Raw genomic sequence first — 26619 nt, forward strand, 5'->3', positions numbered from 1 at the left:
CAGAGGAAATCACTGCAGCCCATTCAGTTTGCTACTAATGTAGATTCCTATGAGGAAACAGGCTCAGATAGGAAAAAGATAGGTCAGGACTACTACACATTTATTTTTTAATTTATTTAATGTGGAGTGTGTGTGTGTGTATGTGTGTACACAGTATGGGTGGAGGCCAGAGGCTGAAGGCAAAATGCCTTCCTAGACTGCAGTGTACTTTCTGTCTACATAGACCGGACTGGCCTGGAAGTCAGATCCACCTACCTCTGCCTCTCAAACTCTGGGATTAAGGGCGTGTGCTGCCTTGCCAGGCACTACCTTCTTTTTTTTTGAAGGGAAAAAAGTGTCTCAGTGAATCTGAGCTGACCAATTCAACTAAACTGGCTGGCCAGTAAGCCCTCAGATCCTGTTTCTGCCTCCCAGAGTGGTGTTGGGTGACTGGCCTGTACTTGCAGAGCTTAAAGATGTAGGTGACACCCACCCGGGAGACCTGTCACTCCTCCACTCACACCTATACACCCCAGCAACCTCAGAGTGCTCTCCTAAGTCAGTGCTGGAGACGAGGCTTATTGCTAGTTAGCCTAGTTCAGAGGTTCTCAGCCTGTGGGTCAAATGACCTTTTCACAGGGGTCACCCAAGAAAACACAGGTATTTACATTATGATTTGTTACAGTAGCAAAATTATAGTTATCATGTAGCAATAAAATACTTTTATGCTGGGGGGAGGGTTGCCACAACATGAGGAGCTGTTGTGACATTGGAAGGTTGAGTACGGCCCTTACAGGGCCACCCCTAGCACCTCAAAAAAAAAAAAAGTGAAAATAAAAATAAAAGAGCAAGCCGGGCGTGGTGGCGCACGCCTTTAATCCCAGCACTCGGGAGGCAGAGGCAGGCAGATCGCTGTGAGTTCGAGGCCAGCCTGGTCTACAAAGTGAGTCCAGGATGGCCAAGGCTACACAGAGAAACCCTGTCTCGAAAAAAACAAAAAATAAATAAATAAATAAATAAATAAATAAATAAATAAAAGAGCAAGCCGGGCGTGGTGGCGCACGCCTTTAATCCCAGCACCCGGGAGGCAGAGGCAGGCGGATCGCTGTGAGTTCGAGGCCAGCCTGGTCTACAAAGTGAGTCTAGGATGGCCAAGGCTACACAGAGAAACCCTGTCTCGAAAAAAACAAAAAATAAATAAATAAATAAATAAATAAAATAAATAAAAGAGCAAGCCGGGCGTGGTGGCGCACGCCTTTAATCCCAGCACCCGGGAGGCAGAGGCAGGTGGATCGCTGTGAGTTCGAGGCCAGCCTGGTCTACAAAGTGAGTCCAGGATGGCCAAGGCTACACAGAGAAACCCTGTCTCGAAAAAAATAAAAAAATAAAAAAAATAAAAGAGCAGGGGCACTGCCATGAGCCAAGTGTCGACCTGTTTCTTCCATCCTGGAACATAGGAAGAGGAGGGAAAGCTCTTGAGACTCAGGAAACTTACAAGACTAAGAGTCTCAGAACCGTACAAGACATACAAGCTGTTGCCCAGAGTTACAAAAGCAGTTAAGCAGGGGCCAAGAGGGCTCAGTCTAAGCACCAGTTTCTAGCTCCCTTTCAGATGACTGGCAGCTGCCTATAACTCTAGGTCCAGGTGATTAGATGGCTGTGTTTCTGGTCTCTTGGATACCTGCACCCACACCCACATACATATCCACTCCCCACATCCACATAACTGAACATATAATTTCATTTAGTTGGGTTTTCCAGACAGGGTTTCTCTGAGTCACTCTGGCTGTCCTGGAACTCACTCTGTAGGCCAGGCTGGCCTCAAACTCACAGAGATCCGCCTGCCTCTACCTCCCAAGTGCTGGGATTAAAGGGATGCATCACCACCACCCAGCCTGTACATGTAATTTTAATTTTTTTTTAAAGATTTATGTATTGTTTATACAATATTTGCCCACACATGTGCCTGCTCACCACAAGAAGGCACCAGATCTCACTACAGATGGTTGTAAGCCACCATGTGGTTGCTGGGAATTGAACTCAGGACCTTTGGAAGAGCAGATGGTGCTCTTAACCTCTGAGCCATCTCTCCAGCCCATGTAATTTTAAATTTAAATCTTGTAGAAATCTATAAGCTGAGGTTGGAGAGGCTGCACTCAGGGGTTAACAGCGCTTGTTCTGTTTTGTTGTTTAAAGATTTATTTAATGTATTTAATGTATATGAATGCTCTTTGTTCATGCATACCAGAGGGGGCACCAGATCCCATTACAAATGGTTGTGAACCATTAGGCAGTTGCTGGGAATTAAATTCAGGACCTCTGGAAAAACAGCCAGTGCTCTTAATTAACCTCTGAGCTATCTCTTTAGCACCAACAGCGTTTGGTCTTGCAGACAACCAAGTTCTGTAACCCCAGCTCTAGGGGCTATGATGCTCCTTTCTAACACCTTCCTTGCTGTGTGCACACTCATACAAAAACACATACGTACATACATACAACATACTTTTTAAAGATAATTAGAGCTTAGAGATGACTGTTAACCTTCTTGTAAGCACTGCACACATGTAGTGCGCACACTGTTGAGACCTGCTCTTTTAGCATAATTTTAGCCATTTTGTTCCAGGGCCACCACCCATTTCATATTATTGATGCTGACACAGAGAAATCTTTCTGTGGGGTCCAGTTGACTGTGGCTTGGTATTCCCGCTGCCAGAACTACAGCTGGCCCAGCCCACAAGTTCCACTTAGGACCAATCAGACTAAGGTTGGTCTGCTTTGTTTAGTTAGCCAAATATCTTGGGTCAGAGGCCACCACCCTATAGTATTCCCACACCTATGAATGAGCTGATTGTGGTTTTGCCTTTATAAGTAGACTCTGGCAGGCTCCCGTGCCTGGGCTGTGTCTCTAACTGATCCATCTTGGGATGAGCCTTCAATAAAGTAGCCATAGCTACTGAGGTTTCTGAGTGGTCTGTGTGGCTATTCCTGGACCCTAACACATACATGCAGGCATATGTGTAATGGTTTTTTTCCTTTTTGCTTTGTGAGATACTCTGACTTGTAGCCTTGGAACTCCCTATGTAGACCGATGTAGGCCTCCAACTCACAGAGGTCCACCACCTTCTGCCTCACAAGTACTGGGAATAAAGGAGTGGCCACCATGCCCAGCAGGTCAGCCAGAGGCCCTGGCCAAAAACCAAACCAAAACAAAGGTAGATTATGATTATGATAAAGGAAGCCCCCAGCTTTGACCTCTTGCCTCCGTGTACACATATTCCAGTTCACCCAAATGACATGCACACGCGCGCGCACGCGCACACACACACACTTTAGTGCTCTAGTTGAACAAAGCATTTAATATGGAGACATTCCTAAAAAGTCTTTTTGGCAAAAAAAGAAAAACAATGGCAGGGCAGCCAAATCCCACAGCCTTGAAGGAAGAGTGTCCTCAGAGCCTGCAGTCAGTCCTGCAGCCGGTTCAGGGGCAGTGCTCAGTCCAAGGGTAAGTTCAAGTCCACAGGCGAGCCGGCCAGGATGCCTGCCTGCAGAGGACAGAGAGCCGTCACCTGACAAGGACTTCAGTGCCATCACTGCACTCAAAGAGCATGGCGGGGCTTAGGAAGACAAGGAGAGTAGTTTCAGACCCAGACAGACGGAGACAGACACCCAGAAAGAGGGACAGAAAGACAGAGCGATGGAGAAAGCAGAGACCCAGAGTTGGGGGATGGACCCCTTGAGAGAGACAGAGTCCTGGCACTTCAGGAATTCAGTGACTATTCAGTGGTCTCAGTCTCTGCTCTAAGGACTTCCCCGTGCCCGGTTCTCCTGTCGTCTGTTAAACGAAGTAGGTCCGGCAGCTTCTCTGCTGAGCGCTGTCCATCCTTTCTCTCCACATTCTTCTCCAGGATAATCTGGACTCCATCACTCCTCACCTCCCTGTCCCAGGGATGCAGGATGAGCCCTACAGATGCTCTCAGCAGCATCTTTAATCTGGTACCCACACTAAGTCTTGAGAGAACCTGCAGATTCACCAACCAGTGAAATCCAGAGTCCTTCCTGCTAGGACTGGCGCCCAGGCCTTCCCCACGGTCTATGTAGAAGCGGGCAGGATGGGGCCATGCACAGACAGTCTGTATTCTCAGAGCCTTCATCTCAGGGTGAGCAAGGACCCTCCCAGGCCTGGCTGTGTCCTTACAACATACTTTTCTTTCTCTCCTGAAGTGCTTGACTCTACCATTGAGTCTACTATATCCCAACCTCCTTTGGTTCGTATTTTGAGATCTCACTAAGTTGAACCTCCTCTGTAGCCCAGGATGGCTTTAAACCTAAATGCTCTGCCCTTAGCCTCTCTGGTACCCGGGATGACAAGCCTGCCTCTTTTTTACCAGGTACCATCTTCTCCTCTCCCTCTCTTCCTTTATTACACCACCACCCCTCCAGGGTCTTGCTATGTGGCACTTGCTAGTCTGGAATTCCCTACATACAACAGGTTGGCCTTGACCTCATAGAGCTCTCCCTACCTCTGAGACCTGGGATTAAAATATGGCATCATGCCAAGCAGATTTACTTCTATTTTATGTATATAAAATAATAAATGAAGCCAGGTGTAGTGGCACACGCCTTTAATCCCAGCACTGTAATCCCTGCAGTTGGGAGGCAGAGGCAGGTGGATCGCTGTGAGTTCGAGGCCAGCCTGGTCTACAGAGTGAGTTCTAGGACAGCCAGGGCTATTACACAGAGAAACCCTGTCTTGAAAAACCAAAACCAAAATAAAAAATAAGCAGGCCAGGGAAAACCTCAATGGGTTGATACTCCACATAGGAAGCAGGGGTACCTGGGAAGACCGAGGTCACTAGAAAGCCACCCATGCATCCCTGAAGATTCCTGTTCTGCTCTACACAACCACCCAATAGCGAGTTGGATGAGGGGACTGGAGAGCTGTGTGAGATATTCTCACTGTTGGTTCAAGCCAGATGGGCATCAAGCCTCATTAGCACAGTGCCTGGCATACAGCACGCACTCAACAAACACATGATGGAATGCATGGAAGAGCTGGGAACTCTGGACAGATACCTAAGCTTGGCACGGTGTGTGAGACTTACCCAGCCCCCATGGGCCTGGATCCAGGGCACAAAGCTGTGTACATGTTCCACGCTGAGGCTGGCCAGGGTTCCCCCCAGCCCGGCCACACGCCGGCTCAGCTCCATGGCCAGGGCCAGGCGGGCCAGTGGTTCTGGGGATGGCGGTGGGGGCCCTGGACATGGCAGCGAAGGGCTTGTACAGCTTGAGGAAGAGCTGCCTTCCCGGCTGGAGAAGAGTTCCACAAGGCGGGCGAAAGAGCCGGCTGACAGGCGGGCCAGTTTGCGGTGTAGAGCGGGGTCTGATGCCAGCTGAGGGGCAGAGGTCGGTGTCAGATACTGGCCACCAGCCCAGAGGGGCAGGTTGTTCAAGCACCACCAACTTCTACGCACCCAAGCAGCCTCTCTGGCCTTGGCCAGCAGACTTCTTCAAGAAGGGCACCTAGAATCAGAGCTAAGTACAATTCTGAGCACTAAATAGTAAACTCTCCTTTAGTTAAGAGTGGTGGCACAAGCCCTTAACCCCAGCACTTGGGAGGCAGAGGCAGGAGGATCTCTGTGAGTTTGAGGCCAGCCTGGTCTACAAAGGAAGTCCAGGACCGCTAGGACTACACAGAGAAACCCTGTCTCAATAAAAGTCCCTAAGAGGCCAGGTGTGATGGCGCACGCCTTTAACCCCAGCGCTCAGGAGGCAGAGGCAGGCAGATCTCAATATAGTCAGGGCCAGCCTAGGCTACAAAATGGGCAGAAAAACTAGGGTTACAGAGAGACGCCCTGTCTCAAGGTAGGGGTCGGGGGCAATGTCCCTGAAGCCCTGTTCTCTACTGGACACCTGCTGTTATATTATGGTTCAACTTTGAAAGCCAGGTCCCAGGAAATGCAGAGGCTGTACCCACTCCAGGAGGCGTTCCCTCCATGTTCTAAGCTGTGTCCTTACTGTAGCCAATCAGGGTTGTAGACCAGGCTGGCCTTGAACTCACAGAGACCTGCCTGCCGCTGCCTCCCAGCTGCTAGGATTACAGGGATGTGCAGCCATATTCTACCCTGTTTTGTCCAAACAAGATCTCCCTGTGTGGCTCTGGCTGTCCTGGAATTCTCTGTACCCAAGGATAACTTTGAACCAGTGGCAATCCTCCTGCCTCCTATTTCCAGAGGACGGATACTACACCCCATTTCCACATGCCTCCCCACAGCCACTCATTTACCAGGCTCTTGTTTCTGGATGCTTCTTTGGTTTGCTGTTCTTGCTTTTGCTTTGTTTGTTTGCTTGTTTCTTTTTTCTTGGGGGACAGGGTGATGGGGGACAGAGTTAAGGACCTCAGCATGCTACCCAAGGGCTCTGTCATGGAGCCATTCCCTAACGCCTCTGGTGATTTCTCTTGACTAAGATCCCGGTGCATGTTGGTGGTCCATGAAGGACACTGACTTGAAGTCCTACTGTGGTGAGGCTCCAAAGCTCCTGTAAAGACATTCCAGTGTTCACAGGAGCACTGGGACCTCATCCGATCTCCAAAAGACCATGCCACTCCATCTTCTGATCCCTAGCCCACAAGTGTCCTCTCAGAAGCACGGAGCACAGGCTAGTCACCTTTTGGTTGATAACTTCTGCCTCCTCCTCCAGCAAGGCTACCAGCCTCCTCAGCAGGGCTTCCTTCTCCGTGAGTGGGGGTCCCTGGAACTCTGGTGGGCAGAAGAGAATTGGGCTGGGGAGGGGCCGTGGCGTCCATCCTACCCTCACCACTCTCTAGGCCTCCTCTGATGCTGACCTGGGCTGGGCGGAGATTTCAGTTGCTCTTGGACCAACTGTTCCAGGCGCTGGGCAACCAGGGCATAGAAGTCTGAAGTGGCTGGACCTGGTGGAAAGAATCAATAACACTGGCATCTACAGAACAACATGTTTATGAGCCCTCTCCCATCCCAGGCATCTATCCAGACAGCAACAATTTCTGTAGGCATACTGTTATGTAATTCCAGTGCTGATTTCTGTTACCCTGCCGCCCCACCCGACGCCCATCTGGGTGCAAGCTTTGTTCTGAGAATCTCCTGTCTCAATGTTGTATAAACACTGATCCCTGGTTGTCCCAATATGTCAATAAAGCAGCTTACAGCCAATTGGTGAGCAGAGGAGAGAATAGGGCTGGACTTCCTGCCAGTCAGAGGAGGAGGAGTTAGAGGAGGAAGTGAGGGATTCAGCCAGGGGAGAGAGTCAAGAGACATTAGAAGAGGGGCAGGATCTGGGAAAGCTGCAAAATGCAAGAATCTCTGGCATGTACATTGGGGGGAAAACCACGTTAGCTTAGAGGATTAACAATAGAGTAATCAATATAGTAATTCTTCAGGAGGCAGAGGCAGGTAGATCTCCGTGAGTTCGAGGCCAGCCTGGTCTACAGAGTGAGTCCAAGACAGCCAGGGCTACACAGAGAAACCCTGTCTAGAAAAAAAAAGTATGTTTATTTAATGAATATGGGTGTTTTGCCTGCACTTATGTCTCTGTGCCAAGTGCATGCCCAATACCCTTGCAGGCCTTAGGGGGACATCTTTACTTCCTAATACGTACTATCATGCCGCATTTATGTGCTGTTAGTTGAATACAAGGCTAGGCAGGCACTCTACTGTCTCAACTATATCCTCAGCTTTTTTTTTTTTTTTTTTTTTTTTGGTTTTTCGAGACAAGGTTTCTCTGTGTAATAGCCCTGGCTGACCTGGATTCATTTTTATAGACCAGGCTAGCCTCGAACTCACAGAGATTCACTTGCCTCTGCCTCCCAAGTGCTGGGATTAAAGGCAAGGGCTACAACGCCTGGCTCATGCTCAATTCTTGGTAGTCCAGGCTGGCCTTAATCCCAGGCAATCCTCCTGTCTCAGCCTCCCAAGGGTTGACTGCCTCAATGTACCACCACACTCATGTCTGGTGATCATCACCGATCGAGTCCAAAGACCCCCCTTCTTCCGTGCCTCCTGCCTCCTGTGTTGGGGTACTGGGGCTACAAAGAAGGTGTCCCTAAGACGCAGGGTAGCACCTGTGAAAGGATAGAGATGATTACTTAAGGAGGGTGTCCAAGCACCTCCCCCTGGTCAACTACAGCATTGCTCAGTAGAAACCTAAGCTGGAGCTCTAATTTACGGTGCATGCCTGTGATTCCAGGACTAGGAAGACAGAGGTGGCAGAGCTCAAGCAAATGTGACTGCCTCAACATTGCCCTTAACCCCTAGAAACAAGCGTAACAGGGACCAGAAACGGTTATGTTGACCTTGTAATGGGTGCTGTCTGGATTTTTGGAACTAGCGCTCCTAGCCCTGAGGGTTTCACAGATGACCTGGATAAATCTCTTACCAGGCTCGGAAGCATAGCAGGGGCGGAGGGGCAGGAAGCTGGGCCGAGAGGACTCCGGGGGAGGGGCTCCTCTCCCCAGGGGACATGGGAGGCATCTTCGGAGGCGGCTCAGGAAATCTGTTGGCTCTTCTTGGTCAGGGCTCCTGCGGACACGAACCTCGAAGTTACCCGGAAAGGTTCTGAGCAAGCAGTCCCTTCCCCTCAAGGAAGATCAGGCTTTAAGCTTGAGCCACAGGCATATGGGGTCAGTTCCAAAGGGAGCAGACAGGCTGGGACTCAGGAAGACCTTCTACTCAAAGGCTGGCCCTGAGGGAGCAGAAGGGTAATTCACTCACCGCGGTGGAGTAGGGACAGGGGACCCAGCCGCTTCACCTCGCCTAAGGAAAGCGGCCAGAACCCTCAGCGTGTCCTCTCGGAGCCCCAGCTCCTCAGAGCCTGCCATGGAGGCACCTGAGGGAGAGAACAGAGGAAGCATCTAAGTGCAGCAATAAGCTCAAACTTCCGAGTCCCTTCCTTAAATGAAGAGAGCGCCAGAACTCGGGAGACTCCTAGAAGGTGGCTGAAAGCCATTGGGACAAGTTGATTCCACTGAGGAAAAAGGGTCTGGATAATTGGGTCAAAGAAAGGAGGTAGCTAAGCAGGAAAGGAGATATGCAGCTCCCTCACAGCGGTAGATGCTGAAGGAAGCGCTCATCAAGCTATTGAAGAACTAAGAGAATAAGGAACTACTAATCCTAATTGGCTTTGCGGCGATCACTGGCCCCTTTTCCCTGCTTTTCCACCGAGCAGCCTGCTGGGAGATGTAGTTCCATTTTTGCCCCTGAAGGGCACTGAAGACCCCGAGTGTTTGGGCGGCAACAAGGCAGGACTGGCTGTGGCCGCTCCCGTAGCCCGGTTCCCTCCCTGGCACCCAGCTGACCTGATTCGGGGTTCTGCCCCTCACCTGGTTTGGGGTTCCGCCTCAGTCGTGCCAGTACCCACGCTTTCACTCAATTTCTATAAACTTTTCTTCGAAGTTCAACTTTCCCGCGCCTGCGCACTGGGGCCGGCCTGGTAACCGCCCAAACGTCGAATGGGCGGGGCTTTGTGTCACAGTTCATTTGCATATGGCGTTCCCAGCATGCCTATAGGCGGAAGGCCAAAAAAGGGCATCAAGGGAGTTGGGCTGTGTTGAACTGCCCTCTTAGCTTTGCGTTTCTTACCTAAATTATGATAAATTTGTTTTTATCTCAAAATATCGTTAAAGAAGAAAGTCCCAGCGCTCGGAGGCTTAGCTGACAAAGAGGAGGTGTTGCGTCGTTGCAAGTCTCAGAACTACTGGGAGCCCCAAAGCCAGTGCTGCCACCAGCACCCTAGAGCGCGCGATTCCTCCCCGGTAGGTAACACGGAAGAATCGGGAGGGTGGCGGCCTCGGGGCGCAGGATGGGGCAGGCAGTCCTGACGCTCAGGAGCTCTCGGCTACCGAAAACCAGGAGGGCCACGCACTGAAGACGTAAGCCTGCAGTCAGCACTCAGATTGCTGCAAGTTCAAGGCCAGCGTGAGTTCAGGAAGGAGCTCCAGACCATCCTGAGCTACTGAGTAGTAAGTTTGAGGCTAGCTTGAGTACAGAAGGGCATTCGAGGCCAGCCCGGCCCACATAGTGAGTCTCCGGCTAGCTTGGGTTTCATAGTGAGTTGAAGACAAGCCTTGGCTTACATACTAAGTTCAAGGCTAGCCTGTGCTACATACTAAGACCCTAACCTCAAAACATCCATAAAAACACTATAATAAAATTAAAAAAAAAAAAAAAAACCGAACAAGCCTGGAGAGAGGCGACAGCACTTGAGGGTACCTGGGAGAAGACGAAAAATGAGTAAGGGTTCTCTGCAAGAGTGAGGTGGGTGAGGGAGCAGTCACGGTCTCCCTAAAAAGACTAGAGAAAAGGGCTCAGCCCTGGATGTGGGGTACCCACTTTGAATTATAGAGAGCGCTTTACATTTAGAAAAGGAAAGACACCTTTGTTTCTACAGAAGACTCTGTGGTAGGAAAGCGGGTCCCATTGTAATTGGACGGATGGGAAGGAGGCGAATTGGATGGGATGGGCAGGAAGGTTTGTGCTGTGGCAGGTCGGAGGTGCCTTTGCCCTTTGACACGCAGGCTCAGGAACAGGCCTGTGTGCGCAGGCTGAAGCATGGGAACCCAGAAACCGCGGATCTTGCCCTGGCTGGTATCGCAGCTGGACCTGGGGCAGCTGAAAGGTGTGGCCTGGCTGGACGAGAGCCGTACGAAGTTCCGGATCCCCTGGAAGCACGGCCTGCGACAGGACGCACAGATGGCTGACTTTGGCATCTTCCAGGTGCTGCTCCCCAGCCCCCACCCCTGGGCTCTGGAAGGCTTCAGAAGGGGCGTTCCCGGGAGTAGCTAGTCAGGGGCGGGGTCTTGCTAATGAAGGTGGGATGGTCCTGGAGGGATAGACAGGAATTGATTGGCAGATTCCAGTAATAGAACCCAGAAAGCAAGGTTCGAGCTCTCAAAGTTCTACAGCAATGGCTCTCAATCTGTGGGACAAGACCCGACCCCCTAGTGGGTCGAACGACCCTTTCATCGGAAAACATATTTACATTACGAATTATAACGGTAGCAAAATTACAGTTCTGAAGTACCAGTGAAAATAATTTTATGGTCGAAGGGCACCATAAATAATTTTATGGTTGAAAACCACTGTTCAAGAGAGTGGGGACTGGGGGGAGGGGTCTTGGTTTTCAAACCCTTAAACTTTAAGAGTTGAGATTGCCTTAAAGGGGGGGTTTAGGTGCCAAAATAGCACAAACTAGTGGTAATGCTAGAAGGTGTCCTGGGGTGAAGTAGGTCACAGGCGGCTTGCAGGTGGACATGGTGGCACAAGTTTGTAATCCCAGCACTCTGGAGGTGTCGGCAGGAGGGTCACAAGTTGGAGCCCACCTTCGGTTAGAGTGTGTGAGACCCTGTTTCAAAGCCAAAAAGAAAAAAAAAAGTTTTTGGTGTAGAAAGTGGTGGAGAGGGATGAGGCTGCAGGACGCAAGGGAGGGGCTCTGTGAATGTGAGAGCCTGGGTCAGGAGCCAGCGGAGTAAGGAACCTGTCGGGAGGTGTCAGGACCCCAGGGCAGAGCCTAAATCATCTTCCCTGCTGTCCTGGCCTCACTGGTGTGTCAGGCCTGGGCGGAAGCCAGTGGTGCCTACACCCCAGGGAAGGATAAGCCAGACCTATCAACCTGGAAGAGGAATTTTCGGTCAGCCCTGAACCGGAAAGAAGTGTTGCGGTTAGCTGATGACCGGAGCAAGGATCCTTTTGACCCTCATAAAGTGTATGAGTTTGTGACTCCAGGTGTGTGTAAGCAGGCTGGCACGGGGGTCACAAAAACCTTGGGATCAGGAGGGTTTCTGCCACTCACTATGCCCGCCTCCACTCTGGCCAGGAGCAAGGGATTTTGTACATCTAGACACCTCTCCTGATACCAATGGCAAAAGCAGTCCGTCTGACCCCCAGGTGAGGGTACACCTGTCCTGTGTCCTGGCGTTCAGCCATGCCTTCCTCCCCGTCCCCAGCCCTTACCCTGGACCTCCATTCCTTCACCAGTCTGCTACCCTCTTGTCTCAGGCTGTTGGCTCTTTCCTCCTCCAGGAAGACCTCCTGGAATTACTAGATGACATGGCCTTGGGACCTGAGGGCTCCTCAGGCCTGGCTGTTGCGCCTGACTACCCTCAACTACTGCCAAGCCCCAATTTGGACAGCTTTCTAAACCCAGAACCCCAGGAAAATCCACTGAGGCAGCTGCTGGCTGAGGAACGTGAGTGCCAGATGCAGGGTTAGAGGGGCTGCGCAGGGACAGCAGTCCTCACCCTGGTCCTCTTCTCTCCCCTCTCACACCACCACTCAGAATGGGAGTTCGAGGTGACTGCTTTCTATCGGGGCCGCCAAGTCTTCCAGCAGACACTCTTCTGCCCGGGCGGCCTGCGACTAGTGGGCACCGCAGCGGAGACCAGAACACTGCCCGGGCAGCCAGTCACCCTGCCAGACCCTCAGGGGTTTCTGACAGACAGGCTTGCAAGGAAGTATGTGAGGCACGTGCTCAAGGGGCTGGGCGAAGGGCTGACGCTGTGGCGGGCAGGGCAGTGTCTCTGGGCCCAGCGCCTGGGCCACTCCCATTTCTTCTGGGCTCTGGGTGAGGAGCTGCTTCCAGACAGCGGGCGAGGGCCAGACGGAGAGGTCCCCAAGGACAAGGAAGGAAGCGTGTTCGACCTTAGGCCCTTTGTGGCAGGTGAGTGCCCTATGGGAATTGGTAGGGCATGGCGGTTGATTGGATTCAGAGCCTGCTACTAAGCTCTGTGGCAAAGACACAGCCTGTACCACCTGGTCCGGGGACTGGCACTGCTGAACCTAATGTAGCACAGGCACTAACAAGCCTAAGATGCTCTGGGAACCATTTCATAGTGGGCACAGAAGTGGTGGTGGGCTGGGGGCGTGCTCAGTGGCAGGGCCCTGCAAATCACAGGAAAAGAAGGCTCCCGAGGGCTGCCGTGTAACAGGGTTTTGCGGAGTGATGAGCCTTAGCACCTGCCTCCAGGGCTGTCCACCAGCCAGGCTGCTGAGAACCCATAGGAGCCAAGTGCTGATGCAGTTTTAAAGCTGGTTTGAGAAAAGATCTCACTGCAGCCCAGGCCTTCCTGGTGCCCAGTTTAAAGCTGCATCTGTATTAGCTACTTCAGCTCTCTGAGGCAGGGCCTCACTCCTGTTGCTTCTACTAGCCTCGAACTTTCATTCCTCCTCCCGCATCCTCGAAGGTTGGCATTACAGTGCCAAGTTATAGAAGCACAGCGCGGCCTGAGCAGTTAAGGAGCCTTCCCAGCAGCCCCTGAGCTACTGGGGCCCACCATCCTCACTGCTGGGCTTTGGGGTGGAGTGGATCAATGTCTCACCTCCACAGTGCTGCAGGAGAGAGGGGGATATGGATGAGGTCACTTTGTGTCTGCAGGGACTTTCCCAGATAGGCAGTGCCTAGGGTGGTGGCAGAGCACTACCAGGGAAGGCATGAAGTTGAGCATATGGGGAGGGTAGAGGGTCATGCCTTCTTTCCTGACGTGACTCCTGGGTTCCAGATCTGATTGCCTTCATGGAAGGAAGTGGACAGTCCCCACGCTACACTCTGTGGTTCTGTGTGGGGGAGTCGTGGCCCCAGGACCAGCCGTGGGTCAAGAGGCTTGTGATGGTCAAGGTGCCAGCTGTCCTGTGCTCCTGGGGATGGGAGGATCCACTTGTGAAGGAACCTGCAGCAGCCAGGGACTAAAACGCCCAGAAGCCCTACCCACCACCTCCTGAGAAACAGCAACTGAACAGGCCTCCGCAGCCGCTGTTCTCCAGCCCAGGAGTCTCAGCAGAGCTTATTCTGACTTGAGACCCTGCAGCTGGCAGCTCCAAGTCTTTGCACCCTTTGAAGCGTGTAGCTCCTAGGAGGGTGGGGCAGGGCTACAGTTCCTAGTAGCACTGGACTAAGTGGGGCTCCACACTGGTCATGCTGGGGGCCCTAGCTGACTGGATATTTGTCCTGCCCCCTGCAGGTTGTTCCTACATGTCTCAAGGAGCTGTTAGACATGGCCCGGGAAGGGGGAGCCTCTTCACTGCAAACCGTGGACCTGCACATCTCCAACAGCCAGCCCATCTCCCTCACCCCTGACCAGTACAAGGCCTACCTCCAGGACTTGGTGGAGGACATGGACTTCCAGGCCACCGGAGAGACCTGAGCCTTGTTCAGCTGCCACCAATAAAGGAGTCTGTGCCACCATCGTGCCTCTCCATGACACTGAGCCTAGGCTGGTGGCAACTGCACAGGGTCCCGGTTTCCCATCTGCAGCTGGGGTTTGGTGCTCGGTGAGTGAACCACAAGGCGGCGCACCAAGGCACCAGCTCCTGACCTCTCCTGGAGACAGCGTCACACAGGAAGCAAGGGCCGGGCCCAGGGCTGAACGTCTTCCCTGCAGAGCCGGGGAAGCTGTTCCAGGCTGTGGGCGGCTTCAGTAGCCATGGTTGGCAGCTGGCAAGCTGCAGTGGTGCAGGCTGGCTCACTACACAGCCCTTGCCAGCCTGTCTCCTCCTATCTGGGATCAGGGCTGAAGTCACTGCCCTCACAGCGCTGCTGGCACTAGAGGTCACTCAATGGAGATAGTTCTGATGTATACAAAACAGCTCAGTTGCTGCTCAAGGTTGGGCCCTGTCTCCTGTCAACCATCACATTCCTGGGTTTGGTGTGACCCCCTTCATGGTGCCTCTGTCACCCCAACTCTTTCCTCCTGAAAAGAGCATTTCATGAATTTTTTTTTGAGGTGGGGCGGAGACAGGGTCTCTCTGTAGCCCTGGCTGTCCTTGAACTCACAGATCTACCTGCTTCGAGGGCGTACTACTACTCGCGTCTGTATTTCATGACATCTTTAATGAAATTGGAAGGGCATGACAGAAGGGCTGGGGCTGTGGGGCAGGCTGAGGGGCTAGGACAACGGGGGGGGGGGGCTCATGGGGGGGGTCTCGTCTTCCTCACAGCAACCCTCCCCATCATCCCACTGTGGGAGGTGTAGTGGGGAAGTGGAGCCATAAATATGTCCAGAATCTCAGAGGCGCAGGGGCAGGGTATGGAGTCTCAGAGAGGGGGCAGGGGCAGGCCTGGGCCACCCTTGTCTGGGGGCCCAGGCTCCTTGGGTGGCCGAGGTGGTCCTGGGGGGTCCCCCGGCTTGCGACCGTGCTTGCGGAAGTAGCGGTAGCGCTGGACGTAGGCCCTCACCAGGTTGCTCACCTTGACAGGGTTGATCTCACCGCTTTTGCTGTGGCAGATCTGCAGATCCAGGAACAACTGAGTTCCTGGCAGCCCCAGGGCACCTCAACCTTGACTCAATGACTAGGCCTACCCTACACCCCTCTCCTGGACCCAGGGCCCCATCCCACAGCCCCTCTGCCCCACCTTGTGGACAGCCTTCCTCAGGATGTCCTTGTACTCGTCCTTGGTGATGTCTTTCTTCTGGTAGTATGGTTTGATGGCCAACTTCACCTCCTCCACTGCACGCTCCTGTGTGTGTAGCTTCTTCAGATACTGGTGGGTGTGAGACAAAGACAGTCAACACCAAACAAGGAGGGAGGGCCGCACGCCTCCACCCTGGCCTGCCCTGCAGCTACCCCAGGCTAGTGGACACCTCTAGGCTAGACCCTGAGCCACTTTGGTCTAGCCAGTTCCAACAGTCTGCTGGGAGACAAAGGAGTCAAACACTACTGTTGCTTTTATGCAGGACTGGAACTGAGGGCTTACCTTGTTATTTTTGGACAGTTGTCTCTAAGTTGCCCGTTCTTTTTGTTTGTTTTTCAAGACAGGGTTTCTCTGTGTTAACAGCCCTGGATGTCCTGGACTCACTTTGTAGACCAGGTTAGCCTGAAGCTCAGAAATCCGCCAGCCTCTGCCTCCTGAGTGCTGGATTAAAGGTGTGCGCCACCTTGCCCCGTTCAGTTAACCCACTCTTGCCGCAACTTTTAAATCTTCTGCCTCAAGTAGTAGGGTGAGAAGTGTCTGAGCTCCGAGCTGGCACACACTCTTCCTAAGCAGACCTTACAGGCTTACACTGACTTACACTGACCTTCTCAGTGGCAGAGTACCCAGCCTGGCCGCTCATGCTCTGCTCTGGGCCAGGTCGCCTGAACTTGGGCAGAAGCATACGACAGGCTGAGCGGTGAGGCCCAGGTGGCTCAGGCTGCTAAGGTAAACAGCATCACAGGGAGCCCAGTGACATAAAATGGGACACCATCATGAAGGGGAGCTGTGCTGGGAGGCTGAGCTTCCTGGGAAAGCCCAGTGTCCATGACCAGAGGTAGAGCTGCTTTCCCAAAGCAAGTGCATAGAGACAGGGATAGAGCCTGGTCCCACAGCAAGACGAGTGGAGGCAAATGGACCCTGGGGAAGTGAGGGCACCACAACACGCCTGCTGTGGTGACAGACACACATGTCCTGGCTACAGGGAGAGCCAGTCCCAGCTCTGTGGGCCATGAGACTCTGAGACAACAGTGAGAAGAGGGGCTGCCTGCCACTTTGTAACACATTTGCCACGACAAGACAAACAGCCTAGAGGCCTGGCTGGCACAGCATGGAATGTGCACCAACCAGGGGCTCTGTGAGCTGAGCCACCTGCTTCCAGTGCAGGCAGTGGGTGTGCCTCACAAGTGCTGCCTGGACCACGGCCAGGCAACCCATCTATTTTTTTTTTTGTTTTGTTTTTTCGAGACAGGGTTTCTCTGTGTAGCCTTGGCCATCCTGGGCTCACTTTGTAGACCAGACTGGCCTCGAACTCACAGTGATCTGCCTGCCTCTGCCTCCCGAGTGCTGGGATTAAAGGCATGCGCCACCACGCCCGGCAAGTCTAGGATAGCTAAGGCTACACAGAGAAACCTTGTCTCGAAAAACCACAAAAAAAAAAAAAACAACAACAACAACAACAACAACAACAGGCAGCCCATCTAGATGGGACTCTGCCTGCGGGGCCTCGCTCAAGCAGGGGATGGCCTCATTACCAGGCCTCACATGCCTTGGCTACAGGCCTGAGTCCAAATGGCAAGCTGAGCCCTAAGTTCTTGACTTTTTAAGAAAAAACCACCTACATCTCCCAGTTACATAAAGGTGGGGAGCAAGTGAGAGGTACATTAAAGGGGGTGCTTCTTCACACATGTATACATATACAAACTATAAATTTGGTTTTTGTTTTGTTTTTTGAGACAGGGTTTCTCTGTGCAGCCCTGGCTGTCCTGGACTCACTTTGTAGAACAAGCTGGCTTTGAACTCACAGAGATACTCCTGCCTCTGCCTCCCAAGCACTGGGATTAAAGGCACGCGCCACCACACCCAGCCTAACCCTAAATGTTTTAACTGAGGATGACTCCCAGTGCTTCAGGCATGCCGGGCAAGCACTCGGTGCTGAGCTGCATCTCCGCTCTGGTTTCCTGTTGTGCCTTCCCAGTACCGCACACTCGCCCCATTCACCTAGCCCTTTGACTCTCCAAGTCCATCTCACCTTGTCAGTGTCCCCACGTCCCTCTGAGCTGCTGCTGCCCTCTCTCTTGTCAGATGCAGGGGCCAGCCCAGTGGGGGTAGGAGGGGTAGAGCCACAGCCCCCTATGGGGAGGCTGCCAGGAAGCAGATAGCTGGAGGGGCCTGGGGGCAGACCCAAGGAAGTGGGTACGGGAGCTGGGGTCACCCCCAGAGTGGAGGGTGGCTTCCGATGGCTGAGGATCTGTGAGAAGAGAGCATGATGAGCCAAGGGAGGTGGAAGGGAAGAGGGGGCTTCGTACCCCCTCTCTTCCCTCAAATTTCCCAATGGTATAGAGCAATAGGCTCCTCTTCCGGCCAATACCTTGCCCTAAGGCCTGCTGGGAGTTGTAGTTCCTCTCCTACCCCGAGGCAATGGACAAAAGAAGGGGCTGCGGGGACTCTTCCCCATGGGAGCCCACCTGGTTGGTGGCCTGGATCAGCTCCTGGGCCTTTGCTCGGCTGGCCAGGTTGGCTTCCTCCATCTTGAATAGCAGTGCAGTCACTGCAAAGGACAGAGGTATGGCCATCAATGCACGTGTCGGGATGAGTAGCAAGCCCTACCTACCGCTGATGCTGCCAGGTCCTTCACCTGACCCAGCACAGGGTATAAAGCCTCGAGACCCAGAACAGGAAAGGCCCTCATTCACTGACAATCACCGCAGACGCTCCCCCACACCAATGCTCTTACAACTCAACTCAAGGGTATGTGCAGCAGTGCCAAGGAGAACTAGGACACAGCATGGAGATGGCTCGAGTAACAGCTGCCTCCTGACCCACCCCGAGTCCCCCCTCAGCAGGAAGACACTCTGTTCACGGACCCCATTGGTCCTCTGTTCTAGCCAGTTCTGCCTGGAGCAATCTGTGCTAGTCACTAGGTATTCCTCCGATCGACAGCTCAGCTCCTGTATGCTGGCGCTGGACTAGAGCCTGCCCTGCTCCGCTACCCACCCCTATCCACCCACCCCACTCCAGCCATCACCTTCCCCTCTCCCCACTTGGGAAGACTCACAGGCGAGGACACCACTGGTAGTGCAGTCCACAGCAGCGGGCAGGTTCCAGGGCATGGGTGGGGGGAGCGTTGGCAGCTGGGAGACCCTAGCAGCTGGCCCATCCTCTGCGCCAGAGTCTCCAGCTGTAGATCCCGCACTGGGGGCAGTGCTTGGGGCAGCTGCAGCGGTGCTGGTGGCTGTGGTAGTGGCAGGCTGCTGCTCCTCTTCTTCCTCCTCTTCTTCTTCCTCTTCTTCCTCCTCCTCTGCCCCTCCTCGGACCCCAGTGTCCTCACTGGCTTCCTCTGGCAGGAAGGAGACTTCAGGGGTCTTGCAGCTGCTATCCACAGTCTGGGAGTCCGGGGTGAGCACGGGTGGAGGTGGGGCTACCTTAGGTGGTGGAGTACTGGGGGCCTTGGTGGTCCGTTCCTCCCCAGACCATGATGTTTCCTCTGTCCCCTTGGCGCTGGCTGCCTGGCTGCAGCTGTCAGCCTTGGACTTCTTCAGTGAACCAGGCCCACCGCTGGCTGTGCTGCTACCTCCACTGCGGATCTTCTTCCTGGTCTTCGACGGCTTGGTCTTTCCCTTGGTCCCCTTGGCTTTCTTGGCCCCGGCCTTGACCTTGGCCTTGGTCTTTTTGGGCTTGGTGCTGCCCGGAGCCACCTTGGCCACTTCTGCAGGAGCCCGCTCGTCCGGCTTGAGGAACGGCGAGCGGCTCTCACGGTCGCGGCTAAACTTGACCCCAATGGAGCCCAGGCCCGAAGATGAGGAATCCTTGGCAGGGGTGGTGCTGCTGACGCCCTCTCGGATGAGCACGGCCACCTTGGATTGCAGTTTCACTTTGCGGGAAGAGCAGGATGACGATGAGGATGAGGAGCCGCTGCTTAACGGGGCTTTGGGCAGTGGCCCTGGGCCAGACGCCAAGTCCTTAGGCGGCCGCATCTTCTTGGATGACCTGTCCCTATCTCTGCCCCGGTCGCCCCCATCGAGGGCCTTCCGTCGGGACCCTTTCTCCCTTGAGGACGAGGACGAGGACGCAGCCCCTGAGCGCCGTCGGTCCTTGCCGCTCTTGCCACCCCGGTCATCAGCACTGAGACCCTCAGAGTCGTACAGCACCTCCCGCTTCGGAGACACAGCAGGTGCTGGCGAAGGTGCCCGGGGCTCTGCCTTGTCCGGGCGACCCACCGTGATGGTCCGTTTGATGGCAAACAGGTCGTGGTCCGTGAGGTCCTGGATAGAGGGTGGCACGGCCCCACGGCGCCGGCTGTCACGGTCAGAGCCTGAGGCAGGCACAGGTGCGGGCAGCTTCTCCAAATCCCCAGACCGTTTCTCTGCCCGCGACCGAGATCGCTTTTTTTTCTTCTTGCCACCCTCCCGACGCTTGCCGCGGTGCCGCTCACGTCTCGAGGATGAAGACGAGGATGCTGCTGGAGGTGGTGAGGCTGAGCGCCGCCGGCGCCTGCGCTTCTCCCGGGAGCGAGAGCGGTGGCCCCCTCGTCTGCGGTCTGCGCTGCGGGAACGGGACCGGCGGCGGGAACGGGAGCGGGAACGCGAGCGACGGCGGGCAGTGGAATGGGAGCCAACCTTGCGCTCACGTGAGCGATGCTTCTTGGCATCCCAGGTGGGCGAGTCGGGTGGCGCTGGGTCCCCGCTGCGCTGACGCTCACGGCGCGCCTTCTTGCGCGCAGGTGGAGGGCCCGGCGAGGCGGAGCGCTGCCGGTAGCGCTCCCGGCGCTGTGTTAGGATTTTGCGGCGCAGGTCCAAGCTGCCCCAGCGCGCGTCAGCCGCAGGCGGTGCGGGTGGCTCACCCAGGTCCACCTGCAGCGCTCCCTCGCCATCAGAGTCAGCATGCAGCGACAGGAAATCATCGCCCTCGGGGGCACGCGGAGCAGAGGCTGGGGGTGCAGCGGGGGCGGCCACTGAAGCAAGGGTGGCTACTGAGGCAGGAGGCTGACGAGGGCGGGCAGAGCGGAACAATGACACTGCCACCCTGGGCTCCTCCTCAGGCTGCACAATCTCACCCTCCTCTATCTCCGGATCAGTCGCAGGTAGTGGTGGCAGGGGCAGCGCTGGTCCACCGGCTGTCACTACTTCCACCGATACCTTGCCCTCAAGACAGGCCTCAGCCTCCGGTCCCACTACAAAGACCCTGCGGCGCGGGGCCCCTTCGGCCCGCGTGGAGTCGGCCTGTGGTGGCGTCCCTGGGGGTCCTAGCGTCTGAGGGGTTGGGGGTTCCCGGTGGGGGCTTTCATCACCTGGGAAGTCCTGGCTCAAGCTGTTGTCATCGTAGATGCCCGCCAGGGTCTCTGAGATGCGGCTGATGCTCTGTGACAGACCTTCCTCCTCCTCTTCCTCCTCTTCCTCCTCCTCCTCTGGTGAGGGGGTCCCCGCTGATGAGCTGGGGTTAGAGCCCGTGGGCTCGAAGGGGTCATATTTTTGCTCAGGGGCTGGTGGTGGGGAATAGGCCTCGTCGGTGGGGTGGAAGGGGTCATAGATGTCAAACCGGGGGGCAGGCAGAGCAGGGGGTGGCGGGGGGTGGAGGAGGAGGCGGAGGAGAAGGAGAAGATGAGGATGGGGAAGGGGAAGGCGAGGAGGAGGCAGAGGAGGGAGCAGGTGGCGGGGCAGGCCCTCCATCCCCTGTGCCCAAGGTGAGGAGCTGCCGGGCACAGGCAGGTCGAGAAGCGTGGGACTGTGGAGAAACTGCAGAGAACAGGGTAGACAGAGTCACAGTCAGTGACACCCTGCTGCTCTCTCTCAGTGCAGAGGCTGCAGACAAGCAGGTGCCATGCCTGCACCAGAGGCAGAGCACACAAAGGTGGTAAAGTGGTCACATCTCCAGTAAATCGACCCATTGATACCACACGAGTAAGGAGCAGAGACGAAGGTCAGTGGTGACGTCAAGGGCTGGGGTACATGGCTCAGGGGCCTAATGAGCACAGCTGCCAGCGGTCAGAGTCCACACTTGAGCCCGGAGGGAGCACCTACTTTAATCTCCCACACCACAGGCTGGCCTTGACCAATGGCAGTGACGTCCCCACAGGACAGAAGAGGCAGCTGCCTCCTACAGGAGGTGAACCTGCTTTGTGGAGAAGAGGCAGCTTGGACCATGAAATGACAGAGGTAGGGGCCCGGAAAAATAAGAATGTCCTTCTAAAGTTTTGCTCTCAACCCGTACCCAAGGGCTGAGAAGCAAGAGCCACTAACCCACAGGGACACCAGCAATAGGTGTCCCTTCTCAAAGGCCAGATTCTGCACGTCTCCCTGGATTGCTCCCTCACACCCACTGCGCCAAGGGCTGAACGTAGACTCAGATGATGTGTGCAGCACAGGAACAAAGACCGCAGCCAGCATGGCCAGGGAGGGCAGTGCCAGCTCCTCATCTAGACCCAGGGCACAGCGCTCTCTAGTCATGTGACCACAGCCCATGGCTCGCCCAGCCTGCTTCAGATTCCGTCACAGAATGAGAATCTGCTCCTTGACGGGGGTGGTGGTGGCGCACACCTGTAATCCCAGCACTCAGGGAGGCAGAGGCAAGTGGATCGTTGTAAGTTTGAGGCCAGCCTGGTCTACAACGCGAGTCCAGTACAGCCAAGACTACACAGAGAGACTCTGTCTTGAAAAACAAAACAAAACAAAAGAATCTGCTCCCTTCCTAAAACTCCTGTTTCCTGATTTTGTGTCAGGGTCAGTTCCAGGGGTGCCAGGGACCCCCCCTAGGGAAGGGGAGGAATGACAGGTCACTGGTGCCCACCGGGTTCCTGTCCAGAGCCCAGATGGGTGTCCATGACATACTTGGAGTAAGAGTGCCTAGTCCCTGTTCCCTTTTGTCATTACAACACAGGCCACATACAGTGTCTGGAAAAACTAGAAGGCAAGTAATTTTGGTAGAGGAGAAGATCACGGGTGACTACTGGGTTCTTTTTCCAAAAGGAAACAAACAGAAAATTTTAAAGACTAACAAACAAAACCATGTAAGCCAGATGTGGTGGTCCACACCTGTAATCCCAGCACTCGGGAGGCAGAGGCAGGTGGATCACTGTGAGTTAGAGGCCAGCTTGGTCTACAAAGTGAGTCCAGGACAGCCAGGGCTACACAGAGAAACCCTGTCTCAGAAAACAAAAGCAAGCAAACAAACAAACTGCTGGGGCTGACATGATGGCACACACCTGTAGCCTCTACTATTCAGGAGACTGAGGCAGGGGATCACTCCAGCACAGCAGTGTGAGGCTATGGGTGATGTGATGAGATTTCCCCCCAACTGGAAAAACAAGAGCCAGGTGTCACGGCACACACCTACAGTTCCAGCACTCTTGATGGGAGCAGGAGGGGCTTAAGGCCAGAGCGAATGCAAAGCAAGAGCCGCCTCAGAACAGCAAAATGGAGGCCCAGAGCAACAAAAACTACAGATAGATAGACGATAGATAGATAGATAGATAGATAGATAGATAGATAGACAGACGATAGGTAAGATAATAAATAGATGATAGATAAATAGATAGATGATAGATGACAGATAGACAGATAGATGATAGATAATAGATAGGCAGGCAGGCAGAGAGATGGAGGGAAACGGCAGCAAGAAGACACCACAGTGAATAGAGTCAGTTGCCACCAAATCTGACGACGTGACTTAGATCCCTGGAACCCACACAGCAGACGGGAGAACGCACTCCTGAGAGTCGACCTATGACTTCCAGACACCGCTGTGGCATGTGCATGCCACCCCCTACAAACATGAATTTTTTAAAAATAAGGAAAACAGACTTGTCAGTCAAGTGTAAAAACTACAAAGAACCATGAGCAGTTGGGGAGGCAGAAGCGAGAGTTCCTGAGCTCAGGCCCACGGACAGCCTGAGCAATACAACTAACTACTCCATTCCCAACATTTGATTTAAAACAGAACCACTTTAATCCCAGCACTCGGGAGGCAGAGGCAGGCAGATCACTGTGAGTTCGAGGCCAGCCTGGTCTACAAAGTAAGTCTCGGACAGCCAAGGCTACACAGAGAAACCCTGTCTCAAAAAACCAAAACAAACAAACAAACAGAACCACAAAGGGAGGGAGGGCAGGAGGCTGCCACAAATTCCAGGCCAGCCTGGGCAACAGAGCAAGACCCCACCTCAAGATAAATAAGTAAAAACAACAAAACCACAACATAATTTCAGAGTCCCTATGAGAACAACTGGCTAACCGTTGATCCCAGCCAGGAGCTGACTCAGCCATTTGCTGTGTACACAAGTTCTATTGGGAAGCGCAGCCTCTCAGCCCTGGGGCTTCAGTGTGGAGTCAAGTGCTCCTGTGTTGTCCAGATTCATCTTGAGCTTCTGGGCTCCAGGGATGCTCTCCGGCAGCCTACCAGGTATGTGAGACAGTCGAGGCTGCGCTCACAGGGCCTCACCCTCAGGCTTTAGGATAAGAGTCAAACCCTCTGCTGGCCTCTAAGGGGGTTATGGGAGCTAGGCATCCTGTCCCCTGTGCACAGTGCATACGTGGACTTACAGCTGAGAAGGGACAAAGTGACTGTGACCCGCCCCAGAGGGGGTCACAAGCCATGCTCTTCAAGGCACTGGGACTGACAGCTGCCGAAGACCCAAGGCAAGCCCAGGCCCTGCCCCCTTCTCCACTCTAAATGCACACACACACACAGAGGGAGGTCCCCGCCGGGGCGCAGGTCCTGCCTGAGTTAGAACCCGACCCTGGGTGTCCGGGGAGCTGGAGTGGGACCACCTGCTGATGTGCGGAGGTCCCTGAGCACCCACAAGGAGCACCATTGGGAGCAGATTCTATCCCACACCACCACAGCACAGAACCAAATATCTGCCTTTCCACTCAAGACTCTAGCCGGTCACCAGGCCCACCAATGGAGCTAGTGAGGACTCCCCTGCTAGGAGATGAATCCCCAGTTCAAAGGCACCACCAGTCAGCTCTGGTTCCCAGCATGCTCCTTGCTCCTGTGACCCCCACTGTGCTCTCGTTCCCGAGTACACACATGAATCTGTACCTAATATCATGACCGTCCTTACGACCTTCACTAGGAATAGCTTAAGTGAGGGAGTGAGGGACTTAGCTTGGTGGCGGAATGCGAGTTCATATGTGTGAGGCCCCCCAGTCCAGTACCCAGCCCCATGAACAAACACATAAATACAGCTGACTTCCATACAATTCCAAGACCACCCACCCAACACAGTGTAGCCCCACATACCTGTCTTTCCTGTCCTCCAGGCCCTGAGGCGGGGCAGCAGACTGGGCACAGGTAGAGGCATGGGGTCCCTGTCACCGATGCGGACCTCAGCCACCAGCTCTAGCATGTCCTCACTTCTGCAAGGCAGAGGAAACGGTGAGCAGAGCAGCGACCTCAGTCTCAGGCGAGGGTCACCCCACCTTCAGCTGCCCAGGTTCTTACTCGCCAGGTCGCAGGTCCAGGCGGCTGGGAACCCAAGTGTCCGGGGGATCCAGGATGCTCACCAGCCCCACAAGGAAGCTATCTGCGGCTGTGTCCAATACCTGAAAGAAGCCACGCTGGGCTCTGTTCTGTGAACACTCACACCAACAACTTTCCTAGTTCTAGCCTCTCAGGAACCTACCCATCTCCCCCAAGGACATTCAGGGATCCACCAACCTTATCCTTAATGATCTCTGGGAGCCAGCTTAGTCAGGGATCTGGTCCCCAGACTCCCGTCACTGCCCACTAGAGGCACCCCAGACCTAGGGTGTGGATGCCCAGCTCCTCTGTCTTGCAGGCCCCAGCAGGAAGGCCCATGGACACCCTTACTCACAGCGGCTGTGTCAGCGCCCCCTGACTCCTGTGGACGAGGCTCTGACCGTGGACTCCGGCAGCAGCGCCTCCATCGAAGGCCACGACACCGAGAGCCATCTGGATGGACATCGAAGCAAGGCAGGACTTGACATGGGGCTTCACAGAACACAGGAACCAGGAGCAGACAGCGTTTGCTGAGAGAGCACCTACCACCTGCCAACTTAGGCAGGACCTCGAGCTCCCCCAATGCTTGCACCCTTTGGCTTACTGAAGGACGCCTCGGCCTGGCCTGTGAGCCCTGCCCTGCCCTGGGCCTAAACAGCCCCTGCTTCCCAAAAGTGTCCTATTACCCCGCTGACAACCCTAAGGCCACACTGGGTCTCATGACGCCATGCCCTTATGCTGCACTGCACGTCAGCTGGTCCCCTGACAACCAGAGGGCCTTCCCCTGGACACTCCTGACCCGAGCACAAGGGTAGCATTCAGGACACCTCAGAAAAAAATGAAGACACAAAACCTAGCGGAGGGGTAGAGACATCATCATACCTTTATCATTAGGCAGGTCCCCCTGCAGGGAGCTTCCCACAGCCTGCTGAATAGCCCGCTGGGAAAGGGGAAAAGTAAAACATCAGGGTGGAGATCTCCAGAACCTTGGCTGTTTAGAAGGCATGTTCCAGGCAACCCACAGCCAGAAGCCGATTCTTCCTGAGGGCCAGGGCATGGACCCTCAGCCCCTACTCCAGAGCATTGGGACCTAGGCCGCAGGCCCCACTGCCCATAGCTGTCTTACCAGGATAAAGGCAGAAGGAGAAAGGGCAGGATCTCTGTCGGGTGGACCGTCTCCCCGCTCCTCTCCGGACTCTTCTGTTTTACCTCGAGACTCATCTTCTTCCTCCATGGTCACCTGGGGTTGAGGACAACAGTTTGGAGGGAAGGCTGAGGTAGGCAGGGACAGAGGTGACGAAGACCTCGGGGCCTCCACTGCTGTCTCCGTGGCAGCATCCTCCTTTAGTGCCCCTCCTCCACCTCGCTCCTGATGACCTGCAGGGACTAGAGCCATTCTGGTCATTCTTCTGGACTTCGGCTCCCCCCCCCCCCCACCCCCTGTCAATGGAAGCCTCCCCGGGCGCCTGCTCCAGCATCGGGCCCTCCGCTGCCCAAAGCTTCTTCCCAAAGCTCCCAGTCAAACCTCCAACTCCCCAACGCAGTCAAACGGATGTCAGCTCAACCCTGACTTTGGGTGTCAGGATTTTAAAAGCGTGCTTCGGTCTCAGAAACCCACCTTCCCCACAGTAAGGAGCGCGCCGACATGCTCAGGGGTACTCTGTAACTAGGCACCATAGCGCCACACAGCATCCATCGCCCTCCACGGCAAGGAACCAAAAAATTTTACTTATAGCCATGACACAGAAC

At 54.5% G+C, this 26619-nt stretch overlaps 3 protein-coding genes across 3 annotated transcripts; 1 reads left to right on the forward strand and 2 right to left on the reverse strand.

Moving 5' to 3' along the window:
* Positions 1-3302: 3302 nt before the first annotated feature.
* Bcl2l12 (BCL2 like 12) lies at positions 3303-9481 on the reverse strand. Its single transcript, XM_051148497.1, has 7 exons — positions 9335-9481; positions 8727-8841; positions 8392-8534; positions 6824-6910; positions 6646-6737; positions 5082-5369; positions 3303-3521 (listed from the first exon to the last, which is right to left on the reverse strand). Exons 2-7 carry the CDS (start codon positions 8831-8833, stop codon positions 3471-3473), a joined length of 768 nt encoding a protein of 255 aa, XP_051004454.1. The 5' UTR covers positions 8834-8841; positions 9335-9481; the 3' UTR covers positions 3303-3470.
* A 718-nt stretch (positions 9482-10199) lies between these two features.
* Positions 10200-14190, forward strand: Irf3 (interferon regulatory factor 3). The gene is made up of 7 exons (XM_051148504.1): positions 10200-10727; positions 11564-11741; positions 11830-11897; positions 12033-12198; positions 12289-12669; positions 13508-13623; positions 13967-14190. The coding sequence occupies exons 1-7, from the start codon at positions 10563-10565 to the stop codon at positions 14147-14149; spliced, it is 1257 nt and encodes a 418-aa protein (XP_051004461.1). The 5' UTR covers positions 10200-10562; the 3' UTR covers positions 14150-14190.
* A 719-nt stretch (positions 14191-14909) lies between these two features.
* On the reverse strand, positions 14910-26274 carry Scaf1 (SR-related CTD associated factor 1). The gene is given in 11 exon segments (XM_051148503.1): positions 14910-15231; positions 15358-15486; positions 17447-17665; positions 17883-17965; positions 18473-20984; positions 20986-21149; positions 24652-24767; positions 24853-24953; positions 25226-25323; positions 25753-25810; positions 25997-26274. Coding segments are annotated over 11 exon segments (3942 nt in total). The 5' UTR covers positions 26267-26274; the 3' UTR covers positions 14910-15039.
* Positions 26275-26619: the final 345 nt, after the last annotated feature.

The sequence above is a fragment of the Acomys russatus genome, chromosome 7, assembly GCF_903995435.1.
Source record: "Acomys russatus chromosome 7, mAcoRus1.1, whole genome shotgun sequence".
Classification (NCBI taxonomy): Eukaryota; Metazoa; Chordata; class Mammalia; order Rodentia; family Muridae; genus Acomys; species Acomys russatus.

Excerpts from the sequence above, each read along its gene's own strand:
- Bcl2l12 (XM_051148497.1), bottom strand. The coding sequence starts at position 8,833 with ATGGCAGGCTCTGAGGAGCTGGGGCTCCGAGAGGACACGCTGAGGGTT. Across the intron at positions 6,911-8,391 it reads CTGCTATGCTTCCGAGCCTG|GTCCAGCCACTTCAGACTTC; the intron begins GTAAGAGATTTA and ends TCTTTCCACCAG. Across the intron at positions 5,370-6,645 it reads CAGAAGTTATCAACCAAAAG|CTGGCATCAGACCCCGCTCT; the intron begins GTGACTAGCCTG and ends TCTGCCCCTCAG.
- Irf3 (XM_051148504.1), top strand. The coding sequence starts at position 10,563 with ATGGGAACCCAGAAACCGCGGATCTTGCCCTGGCTGGTATCGCAGCTG. Across the intron at positions 11,898-12,032 it reads GCAGTCCGTCTGACCCCCAG|GAAGACCTCCTGGAATTACT; the intron begins GTGAGGGTACAC and ends TTCCTCCTCCAG. Across the intron at positions 12,199-12,288 it reads GCAGCTGCTGGCTGAGGAAC|AATGGGAGTTCGAGGTGACT; the intron begins GTGAGTGCCAGA and ends ACCACCACTCAG.